Raw genomic sequence first — 24,661 nt, forward strand, 5'->3', positions numbered from 1 at the left:
GAGATAAACCCCCCCACCCACATATAATCCAGTGAACGCTCCTGTTTCCATGCCGGTAAACCTCTGTTTTAACCAGGCCAGAACAAAGCTGGTGCACTGAGATTTCACCCAAACTGCTCACAATGGGCTCCGTGACCAGGGGCAGAGACAAGGGAAGCCATGGGACTGCAAGCTTCTGCAGCGTTCGTCTCTGACTGCCAATATTTCCCGATTCAAGTCTGTTTTGGCAGCCACTTAATTATTAATCATTCGCTTCCACAAATGAAGTCCAGTTTGCCGGATTATTGGACGGGAAGGTTGAAATCTACACAAGGCAGATACACAGAAGGAGGACTAACTAAGAACTAACAAGAGGACGACCAGAAGTGTCTCAACAGGAAAAATCACCCCTCTCCATTAATATATATACCTTTGTCGGGACTAAAGTAGCCCTTGCCCATTTCCTGTAAGAAAGGCTCGGTCCTTCCTTCCCTCCATCGCTGCTACATCTGAAGAACAGCGGAGAGGAACACAGGAGCCACTGGCCAAACTGTCAGTCAGTACTGCAGATGATGGTTCATCCTGTATGCTGCCTCCCCCAGAGGCCTGCGTGGCCAGACTCCGGGGCGGGTTCCGCGGAGAAGCCGGCCGCACCGGGGACATGCAGCACGGAGGATGGCTCCGGAAGGCGCATCTTACCTGGCGCAGGGACCGTTGCTGCGGGGGAGGCGCTGCAGGCACAGCGGGCAGTGCACCTCCGTCGGGCGGGGCCAGGCAGGCGGAGAGCGGGTGGCAGCGAGTCAGACCTTCCCAGCCCCGGCAGTGGGCAGCCCACACCATTCCCTTGTCCCTCTGTCGCCTTCCGCCTGGTTCCCAGGGACACGGGCACTGGCTCCGCCACGCGCACACTCAGCCGCTGCCGCGGCTGCTAGCAGGGAGGGGAGAGGAGGGGAGGCGGGAACGGATGGAGGGAGGGGGAGGGGGAGGGGAGCTGCACTGTGCGCTAATGCAGAGATCCTCACCGCAGGAGCAGCTCGGCTACGTACAAGGTGAAGCGGCTAAGAGAGCTAAACCACGGCACGCGGATGAAAGGAGGGAGGGCAGGGGAACTGCATTTGTTCGGGGAGAATGCTGCCATGGACGTACGGACCACAGTCACCATGACATCAGGAGGGGTTCTCTGGAGCAAGATCGCCAGAGGGGGCAGGGAATGGAAGAGGGAGGTGGCTATCTAAAGGATCGATGAGGACATGCAGAGACACCAGCTGGATGTTAAGGCAGGTTTGGTCCCTCGGCTATATCTGGAGGGCTGTGATGACGCAGACAGGCAGAGAGATCGAGAGGGAGACGGAAAACGAGGGCGCGAGAGAGAGGAGGAATGAGCACAGGAGTGAGGGAGCGCGGCATCAGCTGTCACTGCAGACGCAGGTCTGCAGCACCTCCCATCTCGGCTCTCCCGCCACCCGTGCCTCCTTCACCACTGACGTGCTGCCGATTCCAGCTCTCGCGCTGCAGTCCAGCCACGACTTCCGCCAAGCCCAAGCGCTGCCACATCTCTGGCCGACTGATTGCTGCATAGGGGCGTGGGTTTGCACGGCCGCCCTCGACCCCATCCCTGCCCCCGTCGCAGCTCGGCTCACAGTACAGCCAGCACAGAGCAACTCTACCCCACGACCTCTAAATGTGTCCGTCCACTGAGAGTGTTACATAAGCACAACAGGGCACAGAACAAAAAAAAAAACATTTAGACAGACACCATAATATTAATCTGCAATGTAATGTCTATCCAGCCCTGGGACATTAAGATATATTAGATATAAGATTTAAGATAATAAGATATATTTAAGCTTAATTTGTATGTTCTCATTAAATACAATAGGAAATACCACCCGGAATGACAAATAAAAAGGACACACACACACACACACACACACACACACACACACACACACATTTTCAGAACCGCTTGTCCCTTACGGGGTCACGGGGAACCGGAGCCTACCCGGCAACACAGGGCGTAAGGCCAGAGGGGGAAGGGGACACACCCAGGACGGGACGCCAGTCCGCCGCAAGGCACCCCAAGCGGGACTCGAACCCCAGACCCACCGGAGAGTAGGACTGCGGTCCAACCCACTGCGCCACCGCACCCCCTAAAAAGGACACCCAACAGCTAAATAAACCCGAAACCTGAAAAATGCTTACAAAACGAAAGCCATGCAGACATGTTGAGGCAGCCAAGTAAGATCAAGTCAATAGTTTTATGAATGTCTCACGCTCTAAAATAAAAATTAGTACACAATTAAAAAAGCAACTGCTTCACCCGGAAGTGTTTCAGTGAAACATTTCTGCATAAAACAGTTTAAAAATAGCCATATCCCCATTGACATATATGTTATTACAGTCTTTATTCTAATAGAACCTAACAAGTGCCATACATACATTTCTAAACACATTGTTTAAACCTTGCACTCAGATTAACTTGTTTTGCCATCTCTTTATGCATCTACGATAAACATCTATTAGATTTTTTCTCTTTAATATACTTGTTAAATCCCAATGCAATTTCTTATATATTTGGCAAGAAAATGAGTAGTTGTCATAAAAAGTCAGTTTGTAAACCTTTCTATTTATCTGGATTTCTGCACAATTGGCTCCTGTGATTAAGTGGTTGGTACAGCCATGGCATGGAGTGGAGTGGGGTTGAACTGACAGACAGCTCCTCACTGCCCACTCTCTGCCCTCTCTTGCCTCAATGAAATAATGACAATCAGCAGGTTCCGTTTTAGGGCAAGTGAGTGGGTTCTTCAGCAGCTTGACTGACGTCTAGGGAAACTGGCAGGGATTTTGGGGATTGTTGGAAGGGTGCAGAAGGGCTACCTAGAATCTGGGCTCCCAAATTTCTGATAGATAGGTATTATCTCTTCATTTGATTGCTTAGTACTTGTTTTGGATGTTGCCTGTTGACATTTGTCCTTTTTAGAAGGTCCATGTCATGTTTCTAAATAACCCTGCATTTTGATGCTGAATCCTTCTGTTCTGTGCCCTAATCATGCAGCCACCAACACCCCAAACTCCTCAAATATAATCTCACCTGCATCTAAGCCATAAGGCGGTCTTATAAATCATCAAGTTAATTGATTGGGGAAAAGTATGAGAACCTCTAGGATAACAACTTCGAAAGATGTTAGCCGGAGTCAGACATTCCAATAAATGTTTCAGGTGTTCCTACCAGTTCAAGCGTGGCTTTCCTGCTTTCCCATGTTAAAAAACCACGCAAGTGCATTTATGTGCTCTTCATAACAGGGTTCTGCTGAAGCCTCATCCATAGAGATTTCAACGGCGCTCGGAAGAATTCGTGCACTATAACTTTAAGACGATGCCCATATAAACCCTTACGCAGCTACTCCTGTAATGTACATAAATGTTTAGATGCATCTCAGAAAGAAAAAGTCTAGGAAGGTGATCAAGAATCAGCGATATTCTGGTAGTTTTATGCAGCTACCCATGTGATGTACTCACGAGCTGGAATGTGACAAACCACCTATACTTAAGAATCACGCATCCACATCTAAGTGTCTCTTTCTGCTAATGTAATGAACATGTCTTTTCTATGAGATGTACATCACTTTGGAGAAAAGCATCTGCTAAAAGAATAAATGTAAATGTAAGAAGAGTTTTCAAAGCTCGTAAGACTGGAAGGGGTTACATAAGAAATTCTAAATCCATGGACTTTCATCAGCCCACACTCAGGCAGATAGTTTACGAATGGAAGGAGTTCGGCACTAATGCTACTCTTCTTAGGAGTGCCCATCCTTCAAAGTTCAGTTCAGGAGCACCCCATTACAATCCTCAGACAAGTGACAAGGAACTCGAGTGACAACCAAGGATCTGCAGGATACCATAACAAAAACAATGAACAAGAGTGGTGTTCATGGGAGATTACCATGGAGGAAACCACTGCTCTCCAATACAGTTCTTCTCAATGGATTTGACACATTACTCCAAACTCAGGTCACTGCTCTCAAAACAATGAACACAGCCATCGGAACACTTTGTAACTGTCCCAATGCAACAGACGTGTAAGTTCTTGTCAGTCTCATACTGATTACAAATTACATGCATAATTTTCTCAAAACGCTAGGCACTAAATTCTTCAGTGTTTTCACGATAGTTCATATAGCCAACCAGAACTTTAATGTATCAGGAAAAAAGGAATTGCAGCTTTTTTATTGGCTTAACACAAATCACAAACATTTATGTACCATTTTTCCAAACACAACAAACAAAACTCTGCCATTTGTTAAATTCTCAGTTACACATGGTGTGTTTTCAGTGAACCCCAAATTGATATCTGCTGAGTTAGTAATACGCACAACACAGGAAATGCAAGTTTCCTAATTGTTTACACAGCTATCTCTGTTACAACAACTATAAAAGGGGAAAAGAAAAAAAGACTAAGAATGAGAAGGGAAAAGAAAGAGGTGTAAGAGTGAGAGATGGTGGAGAGGGTAGTGGAAGAGGTAGAAAGAGATGGGGGAGAGGAGGCGAGGATGTAGGAAGAGGAGAAGGGGGAAGAGTAGAGGAAGAAGAGATGGGCAGAGTGGAGGGCAATGGTGTAGAGGAAAGAGCAAGAGAAGAAAATACAAGACATGAGCAGAGAGGAAGGGGACAGCAGGGTGGAAGAGGAGAGAGGAGAGGTAGAAGGATAGGATACAGATGGGTTTCAAATGAAATGAGAGCCACCGTAACAGACCATGTAATAAATCATGGGCTCTCCTTGAGAGAAGCTGGGCACAGAGTTCAGCCCAACATAAACAGATCCACAGTGGCTTCAGTTATCCGCACATTTCAGAGCGAAAGCCGGTAAGTAACTAAACCATTCTACTTCTATAGTTAGAGTCTAGTAGTCTAGTTCTCTACTATAAATGTTGCTACTTGTCCAAATGTTTTTCAGAATGGACGTTCGACAAAATTCAGGAGGATGAACAAGACTCTTTCAATTGAACAAGAGCATACCATTGTTGACATGGTCCATAACAACACCATCCGCCTCAAAGAAATTCAGCAAAGAATAATACAGGACAACCAAGTATTCCAGAATATTCAGCAATGCAGTCTTGCCACAACTGATGATGTTGTAAGGAGAAATGCCATCCAGATGAAGCAGGTATACAAAGTGCCCTTTGAGAGGAACTCTTATCAGAGTGAAGGAGTTGTGATTCCAGCTTGTTCAAGTATGTGTAAGCCACACAATTACTGCACTTTTACTGTAAGTACAAAGATGTTGTTTTCCTGGATGTTATGTGTCTATATACTGTTCCACTCTAAGTGGAAAAATTCAGGCATATCCAGGCATAGTGCTGTGTCAAAGTGGGAACCCAGACCGTTCCACAACAGTTACAGTATCAACTTTGTAATCAATCCCATTACTTTAAAAAACATGAACTTATTGTACCTTGTGTTCTTTTTACTCTAGAGGAGTTTGCAGTTGGATAGCAGTGCTACTTATTTTGAGTACCTGTAGATTGAGGAAGCAAGCTTCAATCTTAACAAACAGAGAAGAGGGAGTAACGTGATTGACTGTGGCACAATGGCCAATGTCCCTGGACAACGGGGAGGCAATATCACCATGTCTGCCGCAATTTAAACCACTGGTGTTGTGGCACACAATGCTGTTTTGGGGCCATACAACACCGAAAGGATCCAAAATTTTTTAAACTCCCTCCACGAAATCCTCTTTCCACAGGTTGACCAGAAGCAAATGCCCAAGATAAAAGTGTGTTTAGTTGGCTGTGTTAATTGTTTGGAGAACAATTACATTAATTTGAAGAAATATGTCAAATCGATTGAGGAAAACTGTGAAAGCATTGCTGCTTGTGTCAAGTTTGCTAAAAATCATTGCGATGTTCTGTGGACTGATAAGACAAGAGTTGAACTTATTGGTAAATGTAGATATATGCTTGGAGAAAACAAAACATTATACATTCCGACACCAAAACCTCATCCCACCTGTGAAGCATGGCGGAGGAAGTATAATTGTGTGGGGCTGCTTTGCTGCTTCAGGGCCTGGGTGTCTTGCAACCTTTGAGGGTTCAATAAATTCCAAGATGTGTCAAAAAATTCTACAGCAGAATGGCAGGGCATCTGATCTGAAACTCAAAAGAATATGAATCTTCCAACATGACAATGATCCAAAACACAGGAGCAAATCAACAACAAACTGGCTTAAACAGAAAAAATTCAAATTTCAGAATGACCAAGTCAGAATCTAGACCACAGGCCCATGGAAATGCTGTGGTGTGATTTGAAGCAGGATGTTTTAGCAGCACATCCAAAAATATAGATGAGCTGAAAGAATGTTGTGTAGAGTATACACACACACACACACACACACACACACACACACACACACACACACACATTGGCTGAAGCCACTTGTCCCGAGTGGGGTCGCGGCAAGATGGAGCCTAATCCGGAAAAACAGGGTGTAGGGCTGGAGGGGGAGGGGACGCCAGTCCGTCACAAAGCACCCCATGCACAATTCGAACCCCAGACCCACCAGAAAGCAGGACCTGGCCAAACCCGCTGTGTCACCATGCCTCCCTAAATATATGTCTGTGCTTGTGAAATAACACACATGGATTGAAACCACTTGTCCTGAGCAGGGTTATGGCAAGCTGGAGCCTAATCTGGCAACACAGGGCACAGGGCTGGAAGGGGAGGGGACACACCCAGGATGGGACACCAGTCCATCGCAAGGCACCCCAAGCAGGACTTGAACCCCAGATTTATCAGAGAGCAGGACGCAGCCAAACCCACTGCACCCCCTTGTTAAATAACAGCCTTTCTTTATTATTATAACATATTAGGATCAGATTGCATTTTAGGAGTCATTTACAAAAAAATTCAGATAATTCCAAAAACTTTTTTCCTGTAACTTTTTTTAAATGAAGCTCCATCCACAAATATGATGTTGACTCAATTGGCTAACTTAATTAGACTTTAAAGGGTAATGTTCAACCTGCTTCATAATTTTAATTGATTTTTGCATATTTGTTAGTCTTTCTGAAACTTCTCACTGATTCATGACCACTTTCGGCTAAAATGATAAACTTTTGCCCTTGTGCTGTACTTTCCAAAACCTGTATGGATTTGCTTTTTCTCGATATACTCTGAATTGTGATCTGGTTCTGTTCTGTCGTTAAATAACACTTCTGTTCGTTGTTAAATTATGTTCAAGACTTGAACCAATACCTGAAATTTCTGCAGTCCTTAATGACTAAATTTAATGTAAAAGTTTGACATGTGCATCTTGGACTTCACTAGGTGTAAAGGAGTCAAAGCAAAGCCTGCCTCTATTCCTACCACAAAGACTGTGGAATTTAAGGAGAAGAACAGTGGTGGGGGCGGTTTTCTGCTCTGTCTATCAGACCCAAACTAAGCCCTCTCAGCTATCTCTGAGCTGGGGGGATTTAGGCCTCACCCACATAGTTTTCCTTCAAAATGTGTCTGATTCATGGTGACACAAGTAAATGTCACATTCACACCCACAACCCAGTCGACAGCACCTGACTCCGGTCCAGCACTTGACTAACTGCTTACCCTTTAAAAGACCCTCCGCAGCAACCACACCTTTGCGGAATCTCGTCAGGAACAACCGCCCTTCCTCGTAACGCCTCGCTTACACGTATCGCTAGTTCTCAGTTTACGTTCTCTGGTATTTGACCCCTCGCTTCATTTCCCGACCACGTCCACGGATCCTCGTTCCAACGCTGTTTGCTGCCCGACCGACCCTTCGCTTCGTCCCCTGACCACGCCCGTGGATCTTCGCTCCGACCCTGATCGCCAATCGACCGATCCTTCGCCTGTCCAAGACACCGAGAACCTGCCTCATCCCTCGACTCCGGACGAACGACACTGCACTTGGGTCCAGCCGTCCCGGCTCCCTGAGTTTCGCGTGACAGAAAAGCTGTTCTCTTTTCGAAAATTACAGCACCTCATTCCTCCTGCACATTGATAGAGAGAGAAGAACTCTCAACGGCTCCCAGCCTACCTGTTAATTATAAAAGAGGGAGAAAGAAGAAAACAAGAGCCAGGAAGTGAAAAGCCTATCAGGGTGGGGATGATGGGATTGGGGTTCATGCTCTTGGGGCAAAAAACCCCAACGAAACAAATCTCCAGCTGATCCAAGCCGGCTGTCTGCAGAGACACTCTCTGTGACCTGCTCCTTGGCGATCAACGCGCACAGCCTTCGGCACTACTACACCTGCACGCCGCTGCAGCATCATCTTGCGCTCCGGATCCCGGACAATACCCCTTAATTGGAATATAACCATCCACGTGTCAAGGACGTAAAAACTCCCTCGCTGAACTCATTCCTCCTCTCTCTCAGTACAGCAGTGCTTTGCCATTCCAACCCAACCTAAATTTAGCAGATGTACCTCCGGGAGACCACATGGATGTCCTCTTTGCGTCAATGCGGCAACTCCGGAGAGCTAGCCAGCGGGAGACAAGCAGAAGTAGGCCAAGGCTTCTCTCCAACAATCGTGCCAGTCCTTGTCTCATACAGCTCTCTGTATCAGTTACCCCGCTCAGGATTTACCTCGAAAATGGCTGTGCGCCAGAGTGACGCCCACCCAGGCACCAGCGTGCTTGAGGAGCAGGCAGTCGCTGAACAGGGTGCTTCGGCCTGCGTGTCCGCCAAAGTTCACTCGGAGACCCTGCAGCAAACACACACCGCGATGTACCTCGCAGAGGGGTCCCTGACGGGAACGTCAGCTTGGCGGCCAGTTGAACCTAGGTCTGCAGGGTTATTCAGAAGCACTAATGATCACAGTGGGAATCCAGTCACGCAACCAGCATTCTAGTTCCTGCCTCCTTCTGACCACTTACTAACAGAGTAAAGGCCTTCGGCTCACATTAATTCTGCTGTGGCCGTTTAGTTTGGAACAGCCTTTAATAGTCCATAAGGAAAATCAGATGTACATAGAATAAACTGTTGAGCAATCTATAGCCATACCTCATGCGCTGCCCTTTTTACAAGCATTGTGTTTAATTATGGGTCCACTCTATTCCAAAACTGCCATTCTATGTTTACATCTTGTCTTCTGAGCCCCTTCCAAAAAACCACTTTAAATTTCAGGAGTAGAAAAAAGCCAAAACCTTTTATAGCCACCTGAAGATTTCCGTGTTCGGAGCAAGGGGCCTCGCTGGCGGGACTGAAAACAGCTAAATGACTTCAGGCTGGATTGTCATTCTTCCCATTTCAGCCCCCAAGAAAGCATTACAGGGCTTTACTTTACCCGGAAAGCTATATCGCATGAGACAAACACTCATGGTAAGTGCGGCTGGTTGAACTGCATAGTTTCAAGAAGCTCCAGTATGTCTCATACATTAGGTGACATTTGAAAATGTGAGCATCGTTGAACTTAACAAAATCACTAGTAGACAAGCACATTCAGAAACATTTCCAGACATCAAGGCCACTATCTCCCATTGTCTGTGATGCAGGAGAACAGAAAAGCAGGAAATAAATCAGCCGTGGTAAACAGTTCGCTTGCTCTACCCATAAAAGTAATCCTGCAAAATCTCACCGTACAAAGTCCGCACCGTGGTCCGATCCAGGTAAATTTCTACATCTGTACATAGCAACCAACAACCGCTTATCCCAAGCGGGGGTCACGGCGAACCGGAGCCTAAGCCGGCAACATAGGGTGCAAGGCCAAGGAGGGAGGATATGCACCACGGACGGGACGCCAGTCCATCACAATGCATCCCAATCAGGGCTCGAACCCCAGACCCGCCACCAGCATCTGCGTATAAGCATTGTGGGATTTAGCATCTCCAGTTAAAAGTGCAGGGGCTGTACTTGGAAGTGGCACCGCCCAAAACCGAGATCAGAGCAGAACCAGAGCGCAGCATTTACAGGAAGGCTGGACGCTGCTGAACACCTGCTGGGCCTGATGCTGGGCACTGGTCTGTTTGCAGAAAAGCAAAAATACACAGAAACACCCACATATCACAGGAACAGAGAGATACCTTGATTGAAGTTATACACGTAGGAATGTGTATAATCAATCTCCCCATTAATTTCCGTTGGGGGAAAAAAAGCTGTCTCTGGATTACAGGACAGGGTGCAAATGTTTTAAACAGGTAAAATCTTACAGTAAACAGGTCCTGCGGTAATCTTCTAGAAAACTACACACTACAGTACGGTGTCTCTGTGTCTTTAAAAGCACAAGGGTTCGTGTTTACAGTAACAGGAAGGGTCACGGGGGCACTTTTTCTGTTGACATCTTAATTATGTTTCACAAATGATCCATTCAGCCGGTGTCTTCGGGGAGCTGGAACAAAGAACAGATGTTGGATTTAACAAGAGTGTTTCCACGTAACGTTAACAGGAGACAGATTTCCCAGGGCCAGCAGCCACGGAGCAGCCAAGTGGCACTTTGAGTGTAAGGGGTACACAGCTGGATGGACTGCTCTGCTTTGATGGGGATCGCTGAACAGCCTCTGAGCCCAGAGCTGCAGGAGGGTTTGGGGGCAGTGGAGTAAAGGCAATTACTCTGTTATGACGGCTAATGAGAGCAGCTGAGCGAGGAGAATGCGGCGCTTCTGTCCCGCTTTGGCATGGGGAGCGTTACTCGAGAGCTGTGGGACCTGCGTGTGTTGGGGGGTGGCGGTTGCCGGACAGCTCCTGCGCAGCCCTGGGACTTGCAGAGGACAGTTGAGCAGATGCCACGCAGAAGCTCTTGGAGCGCTCTGCCTGGCACAGCGACGCAAATGGGGTCTTCCTGAGCTTCTGTCCCTGTGCACCAGCATCTCCGCTATTACTCACACCTGGACACTGGGCAGTGCAGCTATGATCCATTTAACCTTGTCATGCTATCGCTTGCAATGGAGGCCCTCTCCCTTTACCACACCGGCCATCCCAAACAGGCTACTACGGTGATGTCACCCTGCGGTGCGTTTCATTGCACTTTTTTACATTTACATTTACTTATTTAGCAGACGCTTTTCCGCCAAAGTGACTTCCAATGAACTCTATGCAGTGTTATCAGCCCACACAGCACCGCATTCACCGCAGTGACTTACACTGCTAGATACACTACTTACAATGGGTCACTCATCCATATATCAGTGGAACACACTCTCTCTCTGTGTCACTCACAGACTATGGGGGAACCTGAATAGCATGTCTTTGGAGTGTGAGAGGAAACCAGAGCACCCAGAGGAACTCCCACAGACACGAGGAGAACATGCAAACTCCACACAGGCTGAACAGGGATCGAACCCATGTCCTCTCGCGCCACGCAGGCACTGCGAGACAGGCCTTTCAGGTCTTTTTCCATTTTCCTCCCCAGGAAGAGCACAACACACATGAAAAAAAAACAGATATGCTGATGTCTCAGATGTTTTCATAAAACCAGGTTCCTTTCTGACCAGCCGTCAGCATCCTGCTATAAGGCTGGAGAGCTCTGGAGCACAGGGAAAGCTGTCTGGACTCTGACGCGCAAACGTGCTCTCACTTAGTTTGACAGTACTAACAAAACGTGGCGCACCTTTCCTATCCAATGAAGCCTTTTTCTCCACGGACGCCGCACAACACTGCTTCTCCCGTTTCGGGGAGAAAGGCGCCTGCCTGCAAGCGATCTTACGGTGAAATCTGCTGCTCTCCACAGGCCACCACGGGGAAAGCGGCTGCAGCTCCCGTACCTCCACAAGGACACCGTGGTTACGCAGGTTGATCTAAAGGTTGGTGAAAAAATGAAAGGACAAGCTGCCGTTAAGTGCAGGATCACAGAAAAATGAGAGGCGTAACTGAGTTAAGAGGGGTGAGGGGCATTCCGACCTCTGCGGGCAACAGACGCACATCTAACAATAACTTACTGTATCTCCCCTTTTACTTCTTTCCCTCTCATCCTGCGCTTTTCACAAGTCCTGCCAAGAACCTCTCATTACCCCAAGAAGGCCGCCGTCTCCAGCTTTCGGCGACTTTGGAGAACAAGCGGTTCCAGTCCTCCCACTTGCTGTTGTATGAAATTACATATTTGCTCGATGTTGTGATGAAAGGAGACGTTGCACAGCTCGAACTCTGTTCCTCCGGGTGGGGGTTGGGGGGGGGGGGGCAGAGAGAGATCTCCCGACGAGTCTGGATTTGCTCTCTTTTGTATTTCTGCTTTCTCCTCTCAGTGGAGTGAAAAGTGAGAACCGGCGAGGGAGCGCACGCTAACAGCGGCCTGCCGTATTCTGGCACTCAGCCCGGCCTACAACCGCGCAACATTTCCGCACGCATCTCATCTTCCACGCAGCTTCGCCTTCCTTCTCTGGTGGGTACGACGGTGGCGACTCCGCAGCGGGCAGTGTCTTTTTTTATACGAAAACAGGAGGCGGCTTAACAGTTTGCAGCACGCTTCGGGATGGGGGGGGGGTCAGCTCAGCGAGACGTTCAAGAAATTGTACGCAATAAGGAAATAACGACCATGACACTGACAGAAACAAGAAGTGGTTACTTGGGTATCGGGCATACATGAAGAAACAGAGCATATATATTATATATATATATATGTACTATAGCATCATTCAGTACTTTTCCACGCAACAGTCAGCTCATTCACTGCTCACACTGGTACTGGGTAAATAGAACAAAACGCGGCTGGTAGTGTAGAGGTTAGAGCTACTGCCTTTGGATCCGAAGGTTGCAGGTTTGATCCCCAGCTGCAGTACCCTTGAGCAAGGTACTTCCCCTAAACTGTTCCAGTAAAATTACCCAGCTGCATAAATGGGTAAATAATTGTAATCCTGTAATAACTATAACCTTAACACTGTAGGGTGTTTTGGAGAATAGTGTCAGGTAAATGTAATAAAAACTAGCACAATGTATTTATGGTACACAACATGATAGGATAACACAAGGTATCACATACCAATGACAAACAACATACTCTATATCAGGCTCTATGGCAAAAAGTACAGCAAATCTAGGGGGTCAGATTTTGCCGTCACTAATTCTCCTAATTACATTTATTCATTTAGCAGACGCTTTTCTCCAAAGCGACTTACAGTGCTAAGTTACTTGTTTACATATTTAAACAGCTGGGTAATTTTATTGGTGAAATTTAGGGTAAGTACCTTGCTCAAGGGTACTACAGCTGGAGGTGGGATTCAAACTTGTAAATTCTGGGTCCAAAGGCAGTAACTCCAACCACTGCACTACCAACTACACCATGACAAAATTATTACGTCCCATAATAGCCTCAAAGGTCTTCTCAGATGCCTCCGTCCCATCTCCTCTCCACATCTGACCTATCTTATATGATGTCCAAACCTATTTTATTTAAATGTACGATCTATGCAACATGCAGCCAGGACTAACTTTGGGAACTGTTTTCCTTACTGTAATTCATGTGTGAGCCATATTTTTGCAGCAAATAGCACAGAACCTATTTAGGGTTAGGATTACACTTGACTGAGGCAACGCAGGCAGTTCAATCAGGCACCCTTCAGGTTTACCAACAGCATCTAGAGATAGACTGCAGTGAAGGGTCACGACACATTGATATCCTGTATGTCATGTAGAAATTAACCCCCCTTGCCTTAAAAACATATTAGCTGGTTGTTCTTCTGCTGAGGAATGTCCAACTCTCTAGGGTATCCAACCCTAACACCCCCCGGTGCTCTAAAACTAAAATTATGAAAAGTGTCCCCTGCTTGAAAGTTCCGGTTTCATGATGGAAGCTGTTCTGTAATCTCACACACACACACACATTTCCTGAACCGCTTGTCCCATACGGGGTCGCAGGAAACCGGAGCCTAACCCAGCAACTTAGGGCGTAGGGCCGGAGGAGGAGGGGACACACCCAGGACGGGACGCCAGTCCATCGCAAGGCACCCCAAGCGGGATTTGAACCCCAGACCCACCAGAAAGCAGGACCCAGTCCAGCCCACTGCGCCACCGCATCCCCCCGTTTGTTCTATAATCAGCATCCTGCAAATATGGTTCAGCTGCATTAAACATCTACATGTCCAGGAACCAAATAACACTGTGCAAAAAAGTGAGGAATCCGTCAATTGCAGGACTTCAGACGGACAAACCACAAAAAATAAAAAAGGACTTCGGATGCACCGCTTCAGGACGTCCTGTAGGGGGCAGCACAAGCACGGAAAAGACCCCCAGACGCGTGTTTTTTGTTTAACACAGTGATTTTTCCTACTTACTGTGTGATGCGAGTCTCATTCATCTGCGGAGCAGCAGCTCTGGCACATGGTGTCTTCTGCAAATCTCAAGTACCGTAAAGAGTATTAGTGGGAACCCGCCACAGCCTTGATGCATGAACCAGCGATTCACTCAGACATGAAGGGGTTAGGGTGACGGCAGGGATGCTGAAAACAAACAAACAAAGGAAACATCACACATTTATATTAAAGAAGAAATTCCAAGACATTCATAGCTCAGCATCCACGAAGGAAAAGTCTGCTTGAATAATACTATCAAGACTTTCAAAAATTGAAAATGGAAAATTATTTTTTAATATTGTCCATTTATATACTGTGTACATATTATATATGTATGCATGTATGTATACCGATACACATATACTATATACTTATACTAAGCTATATATGACATATGTTTAGTTTAAACAAAAAAAAAACTGTTCCATTGTAGTCCATCCATTGCCGTACTGGGTGTTCAGTATCTAAATACTAATACTTTAACTGTAAAGGAAAAAAAATCTGGTTTATCCCAAGTTTTCAATTCTAACGCTCTTATTCCCAAAAACAATAGCCTTTATGGCGTTAATTACACCAATGACGTCACCCACGTGAACGCAGATCAGATTAAACGTTCCCGTTGCCATAGCAAAGGTGGTGACGTGGCCACGAGCCTTCGACTTATACGTCACTTCTTTTGCTGCTTGTTGCGTATTGATTTTAAAGAGAGGCCTTAAAAGTCGGCGTAACATGTTATTAAATGGTACTTAATATAATTCAAAGTAGTTTTCTTGTAAAACAAAACTACAGTAAACTTGTGCAATGAGAATCACTTTCACAATTTATCATTTTTTATTTAATTATTTGTACAGCAATAAATGTGGCTCCTGTTGCTTAATCTAATTCGTCTTTGGTGTCTATTTGTGATTTTGCCGGATTTCTTCTTCAATTATGTGAACAAGAGTGGCACAAAAAAAACCATCGTTTAACCGTAAAGCGCATTTTTTCAGCTGCTCCAGAGAGTATTTGTGTTTATATCCGCCTGCTTAACCTGTCTTTCACGGTTTCCACAGAATGGCGGTTAAAAAACTTCTTTTTCGGCAAAATGAACAGAAAAAGATGTAATGGGTTTAAATAAAGCAGGGTCACTGTGATTTTACATAGGTTGGTTGGAATAAAAATTATCTTTAAAATCACGGCAGGTCTCAGAGACACGCATGCATGTCACACCGGGGACACAATGAATGACACAGCAGCGCTGCTGAGGAGTGCTGGTTCAGCCAGTCTTACGTGGGCATCTTTCACCGCCCTGTGTCACTGTCAGCCATAGACAGATGTTTGCTCATCCCTCGATTCTTCGCCACCATCCCTGCGAGCCCATAAGTGTTACTTCCCACTCTGACACCTCACATCACGGGGACACCTCAGCGCGGAGACAATAACCGCGGTCCTCCCGCACGGCCCATTACGTCATCGTCTTCTGGCGCCCGGCACGGGCTCGCGCGCGGTTCCCTGCGGCGCGGGGCGGTGAGTCACTCAGTCGGCCGGGCGCCTCGTTCCAAAGGGTGGGCGGAGCCTGCGAGTGGCTCGCGCCGCCTGGCTTAGAGCGCGGAGGAAGGCGCGCAATTAACGGCCCCTCCCCCAGACACTGACGCGGTGTGTGTGAAGGGGCCGGACGCGGGGAAGCGGACGCACAATATGTAGTTAGTTTGCAGATGCAGAAATGGGTATATTTAATATGATCATATATTCATTAAGCATAAGGCAATCGGGAACGTAATTCACCGGTACATCTGAAAGATGGTAAAACTGACGTTTCTTGGAGTGAGTTTTTTTAGATCATCCGTAATAAAAAAAGAAAAAAAAAAACAATTCACTACCAGCTCCCCTCCATCCATCTCTCTCACACACCGATACAGACACGTAGCGGTCCGCGTTGAAGCCCATTATCCAATTTTCCTTAGTGAACCTGATTGGCACGGTGCCCCACCTCATTAGTGACTTTTAAGCCCCCATGTGGGTTCGTGTCCCTTTTGATCATAAACACACGCATAGAGAGAGGTGCTCGCTGACTCTCTCTCGCAGCAGCAGCAGCTCCCGGTCAAACCGCGACCGCGTTCGACAGAAAGCCGCTGCTTTTACAGAAAGAGGGATGCGCTCTCTGGTGAAGGCGTTCCTGCGCTGCCTCGCCCTCCTCCTCCTGCCCCCCCTGTGGACCCAGCTCGCCCTGTGCAGCTCGCTGGGGGACGAGTGCGGAAAGACGCCGCGCTCCAATCGCAGGGCTCGTTACAAAGACACGAACCTTCTCGCGGACGAGGAAGCTCCGACGCGCGACGCTTCCACCCCGCCCGCTTCCCCTCCGGCTCCTCCTTGCAGCTCCCCGCCGCCCTGGGGGTCTCTCCGGGGCAGATTCCGGGGGCTGTGGCGAGCGGCCGCGCACGTCTTCGGCTTCCCGTCAGCCCTGCAGCGGCGCTGGAGGTCGAGTCCCACCCCGCCGCCGTGTCAGATCGAGTCCGACGCGCAGCGCTGCACCGAGACGGAGGCTGCGGAGAAGGAGGAAGTGCGCGGGCTCGTGCGCGGCATCATGAGCGCGGCGATGGGCGTCCCCGAACCCCTCGAACCCGCGACCGATCCGCCGGCATTGAGCGCGCTGGAGGAGGAGGACGAGGAGGAGAAGAGCGCCGAGGGACAGGGGGACATGAGCCCCCCGGTCACTATAACGGTGGCCATTCAAGCAGCAGAGGACGAGGAGCCCCCCGGGGAGAGGAGCCTGGAGCATCTGGACATCCACAGCTGCAGTGAGGACGAGGTGGGGAAGCAGGACAAGTCCAGGTGAGCCCGTTCGCTTATTATTTACCTCGTTAAAGGAACTGTCCTGGTGGCGGGACACCACGCCGCGATCAGTGGAATTTTCTGCATTATTATGCAGTATACTCAGGAGTGTGGTACCGGACACGTGCGTGCGGACCTGTTGCTGTCCTGCTGTCAGTGTTGCCGTTGATTGCGCCTCTCGTACGGTACCGATCGTGCAGTGCTGCGGGAGGGTAATTGGGTCTCGAACTGGTACCCTACTCTCCCTACAATGAAAGGGAAGGTCCCGTCCCGTCCTGTCGCAGACTTGTTGATGCCGTTTCAGTCTTTGGCGAAAACAGCCGGTGAGTCATACGAGGCTCCTATTTGTTCAGCCGAGGCATTCCGGATCCCCCCTCCCTCCTCCTGCGCGGTCTTCCAGTGGTTTCGCAACTGAAGCCCACAATAGCTGCCCCAGTCCAGCGCAGCCCGGAGTGCAGAAGCTTCCAGTTCTGTAGTGATCAGTGTCCCTCTTGGAACCTCATGGAGAAGTTCACGCCGTTACAGAACCAGTGTGAGGTGGGGGACCTCATGGTACCCTAGTATCTTCAGGCAGTGCGCTGGTGTGTCTGAGCTGGTGCTCTCCACCCCAGCGGGTTGGGGCTGCTCTGGAGAATGGCGGTGTCCCTCTGTGCAGAGCCGAGTGGAACCGCAGCTGCAACTAAAACCAGCTTTCATACATATTGATCTAGTTTTGTACGTAAAGTGCAATATGTGACGGGCAGCTTAGTGGCGAGATGTGACCTTGCAAGCTGGAGGCCTCGTGTTCTAACACCTGCTATACTATACTTTATCAGGGCACATTCCCTGTATTGGTCCAGTAGGCTCCTGCTGTACGAAGGGGTATATATAGTGCCTACCTCACGTTACGCCGCCTTTCAGATCAAGGTGTCAAGATAAAGTCGGATGCTTTACCTCCTGCCAATATTTGCTAGCTTTCAGTAGCAGAGCCCTGATTTACCTTGTAGACTTCAAGTATGAATTTTTTTTCCTCTTCTGTAAGATTTTTGCTGTCTTCACAGTGGGGCGGGTACCAGTGGGGGTGAACTGGATGAGGAGGAGAGCTGGCAGCCCCCTGACCCTGAACTGACGCAGAAGCTGGTGGCACAGATCGAGTACTACTTGTCCGATGAGAACCTGGAGCACGATGCCTTCCTCCTCAAACACGTCCGCCGCAACAAGTTGGGCTTTGTCAGCGTCAAGCTGCTCACCTCCTTCAAGAAGGTACCATCAAGTTGGGACTCGCAGGAATGTTTGGATGACCGTGGTGATCTGCTTATCGGAAGGATAAAATGTAGACTTGCTAAATATTTCAGATTTTTTTTCCCTTTTCAAGCACGCATGTATGCATGTTTGAAAATATGGTTATAAAAATGCTGGTGTTGCCTGCTTTCTGGTTCTCCATCCTGGAAGATGGTGCTGTAGTTGCCCCACTTTTGCTTAATGGTAGGTAAATGCCTCTTGTATTTGCATGAGCAAGACCTTTGACTACTAATACACTGGGGGGGAAACCTTATTACCTAATGCCTTGGCTATTGTATTGGTGTGCTACGACTAGCCCCCGCACAACATATGTCCGTCCCCCTAGGTGAAGCACTTAACGCGGGACTGGCGGACGACAGCCTACGCACTGCGCCACTCTGCGTTGCTGGAGTTGAACGAGGAGGGCCGCAAGGTGCGTCGCAGAGCATCCGTCCCCGTATTTGCCAGCGAGAGCACGCCCAGCCGCATGCTGCTGCTCAGTGATCTACAGCACTGGCCTGAGCTAGGTGTGGCCTTGCAGGGTGGGGCAGGACTCGCGCAGCAGGAGCACCTTATGGAGCTGCTGCTCAAAGCATTTGGTGTGTATGGCTCTATTGCCTCAGTGCGGGTGCTGAAGCCGGGAAAAGACCTGCCACCTGATCTAAGGAAGCTCAGCGGCCGCTACGTGCAGCTCTGCACGGAGGAGTGTGCCATTGTGGAGTTCGAGGAAGTCGAAGCTGCAGTCAAGGCCCATGAGTCTGTAGGATGTAAGGACGAAGAGGGAGTTGGCCCACTCGGTATCCGAGTGGTCCTGATCGGGACAAAGCCTCCCAAGAAGAAGACACTCAAGGAGCGGCCGCAAGAGGACTGCGTACGCAAGAGCCGCTCCCTGAACAGCCGTGTGCGGGAGCTGCAGAACCAGGGGGAGGATTCTGCCTGCAGCTCCTCTGAGACGGAGAGCAACCCCACGTCTCCACGGGTGAACCGTAAAATGAATGCCAGCAATAAGCTGAGCCCCACCGGCGGGGGCCTAGGCTTTCCACAGAACAATCATCTGAGTCCGGCCGTGTCTCCTCGCTCCAGCCCCTGGCCGAGCCCCCGCGCCAGCCCGTGCGCCCTGCGAAAATCGCCCCACCCCAACAAGTCCCCGCTTGCCAGCGAGGGCCGGCTGAGCCCGGAGCCTGGCCGGCGCTGGGCAGACTATTCCTCAGACAGCAGCCTAACACCCTCGGGCAGCCCCTGGGTACAGCGGCGACGCCAGGTGGCCTCGCAGGAGAGTAGCCCCGTGGGAAGCCCCATGCTGAGCCGTAAGATCCAAAATGCAGATGGGCTGCCCCCAGGTGTGGTGCGGCTGCCACGCGGGCCTGACGGGACCCGTGGCTTTCACACCCTCTCCATGGGTGAGAGGGCCAAGACTGCAGCAACTCAAACCTAATCTGGAGTTGAAGAGCATCTCAGTCTTCAGTCTGATCCCATTATGAGACATTGCAGTACATTTTGTTTGGGTATTGGCCAGGGTTTTTTTTTTTGTGTACAGGTACTTTTTGATTTGTCTATCATGGTTTCTATGAAATCTAATTTTCTCCCTTATCTTGCCAACTTTTACTTCCTCTGAGCAATTAAATGGGGTAGGACAATTTCCCTGGGATGTGCCTAAATGCAACAGGAGAGGTTCACGTGTCAATATTAAATGTAAATGTTGTGGGGAAATGAACCATTTGCACTTGCTGTGGAAAGGGGCTGTGATATTACTACTGGCCTTTTAATTTGCCTATTTCCGTTTTGCCCCGGAGTCTTGGGAGTACGTTAACTGAAGGGGACTCTACAAGTTTCTGCTTGTGCTGTATGGCAGGAGCTGTGCTCTGCTTCACACACACAACCATGTCAAGTGGGATGTTAGATTTCAGTATGGTCAGGGACCTTCTGTGGATGCTCTTCCAGTCCCCCCCACATACACTTGGAAAATCAATGACCTGTATGGTGTCTTTACTCCAGTTCCAATAAACCCCTTAACTGGCAACTCCTTTGTACTTAATTGCTTTTCGTGTGTGTGAAAATCATACGGGCTGGTTATTGTTCAGTCCACATAAATATTGTACAGCTCTCCTTGACATATTAGTCAAGTATATAATGCCCTACATTTCCTAGCGTACTCGAGGTACCAGTGACCCATGTAAACTGGCCCTGCAAGCATCCAAAGTCGTACACATTTTTAATCAAGCTTGTTCTTTGCAGATGTTAACAGCCTCATGTATTACCCTTTTAAGGCCCAAGTCTGAGAATATGACAAAGCTGTCATGTCTTAATTATCCCAATGCTGCAAAAGGAGCCATGTCATTACCACTTTAACATCAATTATACATAATTCCAAGTACTGCATGAACTACAAGAGTTTTTCTTCAGTGAGCACTGACATGTATCAAGGCCAAGTCCAGTATACTTACAAGAAACTAATTTTCAGGAAATGTCTTCCAGCTCATCTGCAGTAATTGCCAGAGATACGGGACAATTATTTTTTGTCTGTCTAGTTCCTGTCATTTCCTAGGTGCAGTCAAACTGTACTTCTTAAAGCTTAGTTCCTCTGAAGTCATGGCTTTTCTGCCAGTTTATGGAGGTACTCCGATGACCCAAGATGTTCAGCAGAGGAGCTGGGACCGCTGTTCTGCCCACCTCTTCTCCAACTGCTGCTTGATTGCCTCAGGAGCAAAGCTGCAACTGATGGCTTGCTGCGACAGTATCCACAGAGCTTCCTGGTCCAGTCCAAAGGTGGATGCCGCTAGTTGGTACTCCTGGGAAAGACTGGTGCTGAACACTCCCTTATCATCGGTCTGCAGAAAGGTACAGTGCAGAACTGTAGACACCACACAACATAAAGGACTCCAAAACCTGGGTAATTGGGAAAACAAGCACCACAAAACTCACACATAGCACACAGGGGTGTCCCAACTTGTACCAGTATGGGAAATGGTGCTTCTCGTAGGACTCCACAGTCTTGCCCATGATGTTTGAAGTCAAGCACAATTCTACCAAAAAATGGGAAGGAAGTGCAGAAAAGATACTTCAAGGTAGTGTAGTGGCTAAGCTACTACTTGAACAACCAGTGTCGATATAACACTGGGAAATATATTTGACTGAAAACGCGTATACATGTCTGCCTCCCTAAAAATGTCATTCGAAAGTATGTTTCAATTTAAGGTATTAGGTAACTAAGAAAGGAATATAACTCTAAACAAATTAAAAGTAAGGGTAAAACAGTGGGGGGTATGGTGGCGCAGCAGGTTTGGCCTGTGCCTGTTCTCTGGTGGGTCTGGAGTTCGAGTCCCGCTTGGGGTGCCTTGCAATGGACTGGCGTCCAGTCCTGGGTGTGTTCCCTCCCCCTCCAACCTTACACCCTGTGTTGCCAGGTCAGGCTCCAGCTTGCCGCAACCCCACTCGGGACAAGCGGTTTCAGTCAGTGTGTGTGTGTGGATAGGTCACTTGATCAAAACCTTACCCAAGGGAATGTTTCCCTCTCTCACTTTGTGCACGAGACTCCAAGATCCGCCGACTTCTGGGTGAAGGAAAGTTCCGTGGCCGATCCTGTCCGGGGGCAGGGTCAGCAGCAGCTCTGACTCCTCCTTCTGGCAAGGGACCTAGAAATGCACAAGTTTCAGACCACAGCTTTTTACTAATATATTTCAACACATCTTACTAATAATATTTATAAGCCCTGTTTCAACTGTACCTCTCAAATGCACATCAATGCAATCTAAATGTTATAATTAGTGAGTTATGAATAAAAAGCTTTCCTTTCTTGTAATGACAGCTAATGAAAATTGTAAGGTATAAGACATTATTAGGACATGCATAGTTATAACATCTTTACTATCTCAATGGCACCATGCTCGAATAACCAGGTATTTCTCCATTTTTGAGAGCTCTATACAGTTCGGTTAGAAAGATGATGTCCTGTCCTTGATGAATACAACCACGAATACCTCTGACATGTGGAGAGCCAGCTTCAGCCCACAGTTCCTGGCTTTCTGTAAGGCTGGCAGTAGGTCTTTTCCATGTCCTACCTTCAGTGGAAACAAAATCAGCATTATTAACATGGAACTTTATATGTTATAGTACCATGGGCATGTGGTGCACTTCTGAAACCATGAAGTGACACTTCAGATGAACAAAGTATAAATATTTTTAAAAGAGAAGCACACTGACCATTGGATCACCACTAAGGTCCATCCCAACAACAATCCCCTCACTAGATAGCATGTAATCTTCAGCAAGCTTGACGGTCTCCATGGCAACCTCAGGTCCATTTCTTCGATCCACCGCCACAAGAAACCTTTGTGATAGACTATAGCAATGAGTACATCCATGTCTTTTTTTTTAACCAATAAACTTCTATACTGTGCAGGGAAGTCATGTCTTCACTGAAAGGAGGTTATGCGAGAGAAGGACACACTTGCGAAAATGTGTTTATAATTACCTGACGTCAATGTCCACATCCTCTTGCTTACATTGACGAATGGCTTCAATGACCGTTTCCACGTACTTTCTCTTTGTCAGACCTTAAGCATACGAAAACAAACAATCTTAATGAAAGCCACGATGTGCAGATGATATCTGTCTGCTCCACTGGGGGCATACCAGTGTTCGTTTCCACGCGGGGTGTGCTTCTTAACTCCAGGTACCTCACACCATCTTCGGAAAACTCCCGAATAACTGCTTTGGCAGCCTGAGATAAGACAGTAGTTTATATTTTCTACAGTCCCACTGGATAAAGAAATATAGTGGACAGTTTAGTAGGATTAAATCTACATGCACATATGAGATGGGTTTAAAAGAAAAGTAAATTTCTCTACCATAAGGAGGTCTTCTTCTGAATCAACAAGCTGGTGTATCACTTTGAAAACCTGAAAGCACCTATCAGGCAGACAACTTGTTAATGTCTCCACTGGCAGGACAATAGAAGTAATCAGGATTATTTCTTTTTCCCAAAACACCATACATAAACACAATTTTACATTTATCTGATGCTATTCTCCAAAGCAACTTACAATTATTTACCTATTTAGATAGCTGGGTAATATTACTGGAGCAATTTGAGTAAGTACCTTGCTCAAGGGAACGGCAGTTGGAGTTCGGATTTAAACCTGTGACCTTTGGCACCAAAGGCAGCAGCTATAACCACTGCATTACCAGCTGCCCCTACATGACAATTCCAACCCAGGGACAAATCTGTTTCTCCAAACGGACTAGAAGCAAAACATGCTGCTCAGAATCCTGCCTTCACGTCTACAGGCAGCATAAAGGTGAGATACACACTCGTCCAGGGTCCTCCGCTGGCCCTTATGGATAGCAGTCATGCTGTGCTTGATGTTGAGATGAGGCTTGCGAGCGATGAGTCGCTCCATGGTGGCCACACTGATAGATCCATTCAGGTGGGCATGGAGTTCCTACACACACACAGCAATAAAATGGATCTGTGGTCTCTCATCTAAATGGAATCAATATACATATGTATGTATTAATGGCAGGTGCATAACAACTTCTCAGATCTTGGAACTGAAAAATAGTTGTCAATGGTATTATTCACAAATGGGGGGGGGGGGGTCCAAATCAGGATGCACAAACACTAGAGGGGGAACCTATAACACACAGACTAATACACATACAGGATTATACTGAATCACCTAAATATACTTCACCACTTTCATTGTGCTAGCCTTCGTGTCAACACCAGAGTTCATACACTAGTGGTGGACGCGGTTTGTCATGAGTTCGAGGCCCCAGTACACACACACACACACACACTAACAACTTGCATTGTTTGTTGTCTTTCCCGCGCACTCACTGCAGTATTTTTACCACTTTAGGAAGAGCTCGACAAAACGGTTCTACTTCCTTGTCCATAACAGCGACGCGTCTCCCCGGTTCTCCGAAACACAGCTAGCCCGTTTCCCTCGAGCCCTTGTCTGTAGTAGTGTATTACACCGTACTTTTACCACAGCTTTCATTTAAACTAAACACTTGATACACTGAAACCGGACGGGTGCTGTCGGTGCGCATTTCGTGTTGCACCGATTCGTTGCACCGTACAAATGGTTCCCCCTTCTCCTCGGCAACGACAACTGCAGTTCCACTTGTAGGAGGGATGAACGTGTTTGTACCGTTAACCGCAACTAGCAGCTACAGCTAGCAGTTCGTTCACAGCCGTTTTCCACCGTCCGGTGTCTTGCTGTTTCGGGCCGTATTGTATGTCAAGCAACACTGGAGCAGTGAAGCAAAATTCCCACTGTCTTGCAAACCGAACTCCATTTTATTTAAAGCCAATATCAGACTTTAGTGCAATGTGTACTGACAGACCCAGCTCCTCCATCTCCATCATCAT

General features: G+C 47.8%; 3 protein-coding genes across 4 annotated transcripts in view; 1 reads left to right on the top strand and 2 right to left on the bottom strand.

Moving 5' to 3' along the window:
- LOC108926246 (leucine-rich repeat-containing protein 49-like) overlaps positions 1-16,572 on the bottom strand; it is a 34,694-nt gene extending 18,122 nt beyond the window's left edge. Inside the window, exons 1-2 of one of the 2 annotated variants that reach the window (XM_029253382.1) lie at positions 16,496-16,572; positions 14,197-14,361 (exon numbers count right to left, since the gene is read on the bottom strand). Coding sequence is in view for 1 of the 2 variants with exons in the window: in XM_029253381.1 (XP_029109214.1) it covers positions 679-819 (141 nt within the window). In the remaining variant the exon portion in view is untranslated. Of the gene's footprint in view, positions 1-678; positions 961-14,196; positions 14,362-16,495 lie in introns of those variants that run through there. The other variant, XM_029253381.1, reaches the window with a different exon arrangement.
- On the top strand, positions 16,248-20,305 carry LOC108926247 (la-related protein 6-like). Its single transcript, XM_029253380.1, has 3 exons — positions 16,248-17,025; positions 18,066-18,267; positions 18,632-20,305. Exons 1-3 carry the CDS (start codon positions 16,346-16,348, stop codon positions 19,718-19,720), a joined length of 1,971 nt encoding a protein of 656 aa, XP_029109213.1. The 5' UTR covers positions 16,248-16,345; the 3' UTR covers positions 19,721-20,305.
- Positions 20,306-20,749: 444 nt separating this feature from the next.
- On the bottom strand, positions 20,750-24,661 carry mapda (N6-Methyl-AMP deaminase). The gene is made up of 10 exons (XM_029253550.1): positions 24,629-24,661; positions 23,596-23,726; positions 23,133-23,193; positions 22,918-23,005; positions 22,757-22,838; positions 22,486-22,612; positions 22,263-22,343; positions 21,779-21,917; positions 21,208-21,308; positions 20,750-21,113 (listed from the first exon to the last, which is right to left on the bottom strand). Exons 1-10 carry the CDS (start codon positions 24,659-24,661, stop codon positions 20,922-20,924), a joined length of 1,035 nt encoding a protein of 344 aa, XP_029109383.1. The 3' UTR covers positions 20,750-20,921.

Source organism: Scleropages formosus, chromosome 7, assembly GCF_900964775.1.
Source record: "Scleropages formosus chromosome 7, fSclFor1.1, whole genome shotgun sequence".
NCBI classification, from domain to species: domain Eukaryota; kingdom Metazoa; phylum Chordata; class Actinopteri; order Osteoglossiformes; family Osteoglossidae; genus Scleropages; species Scleropages formosus.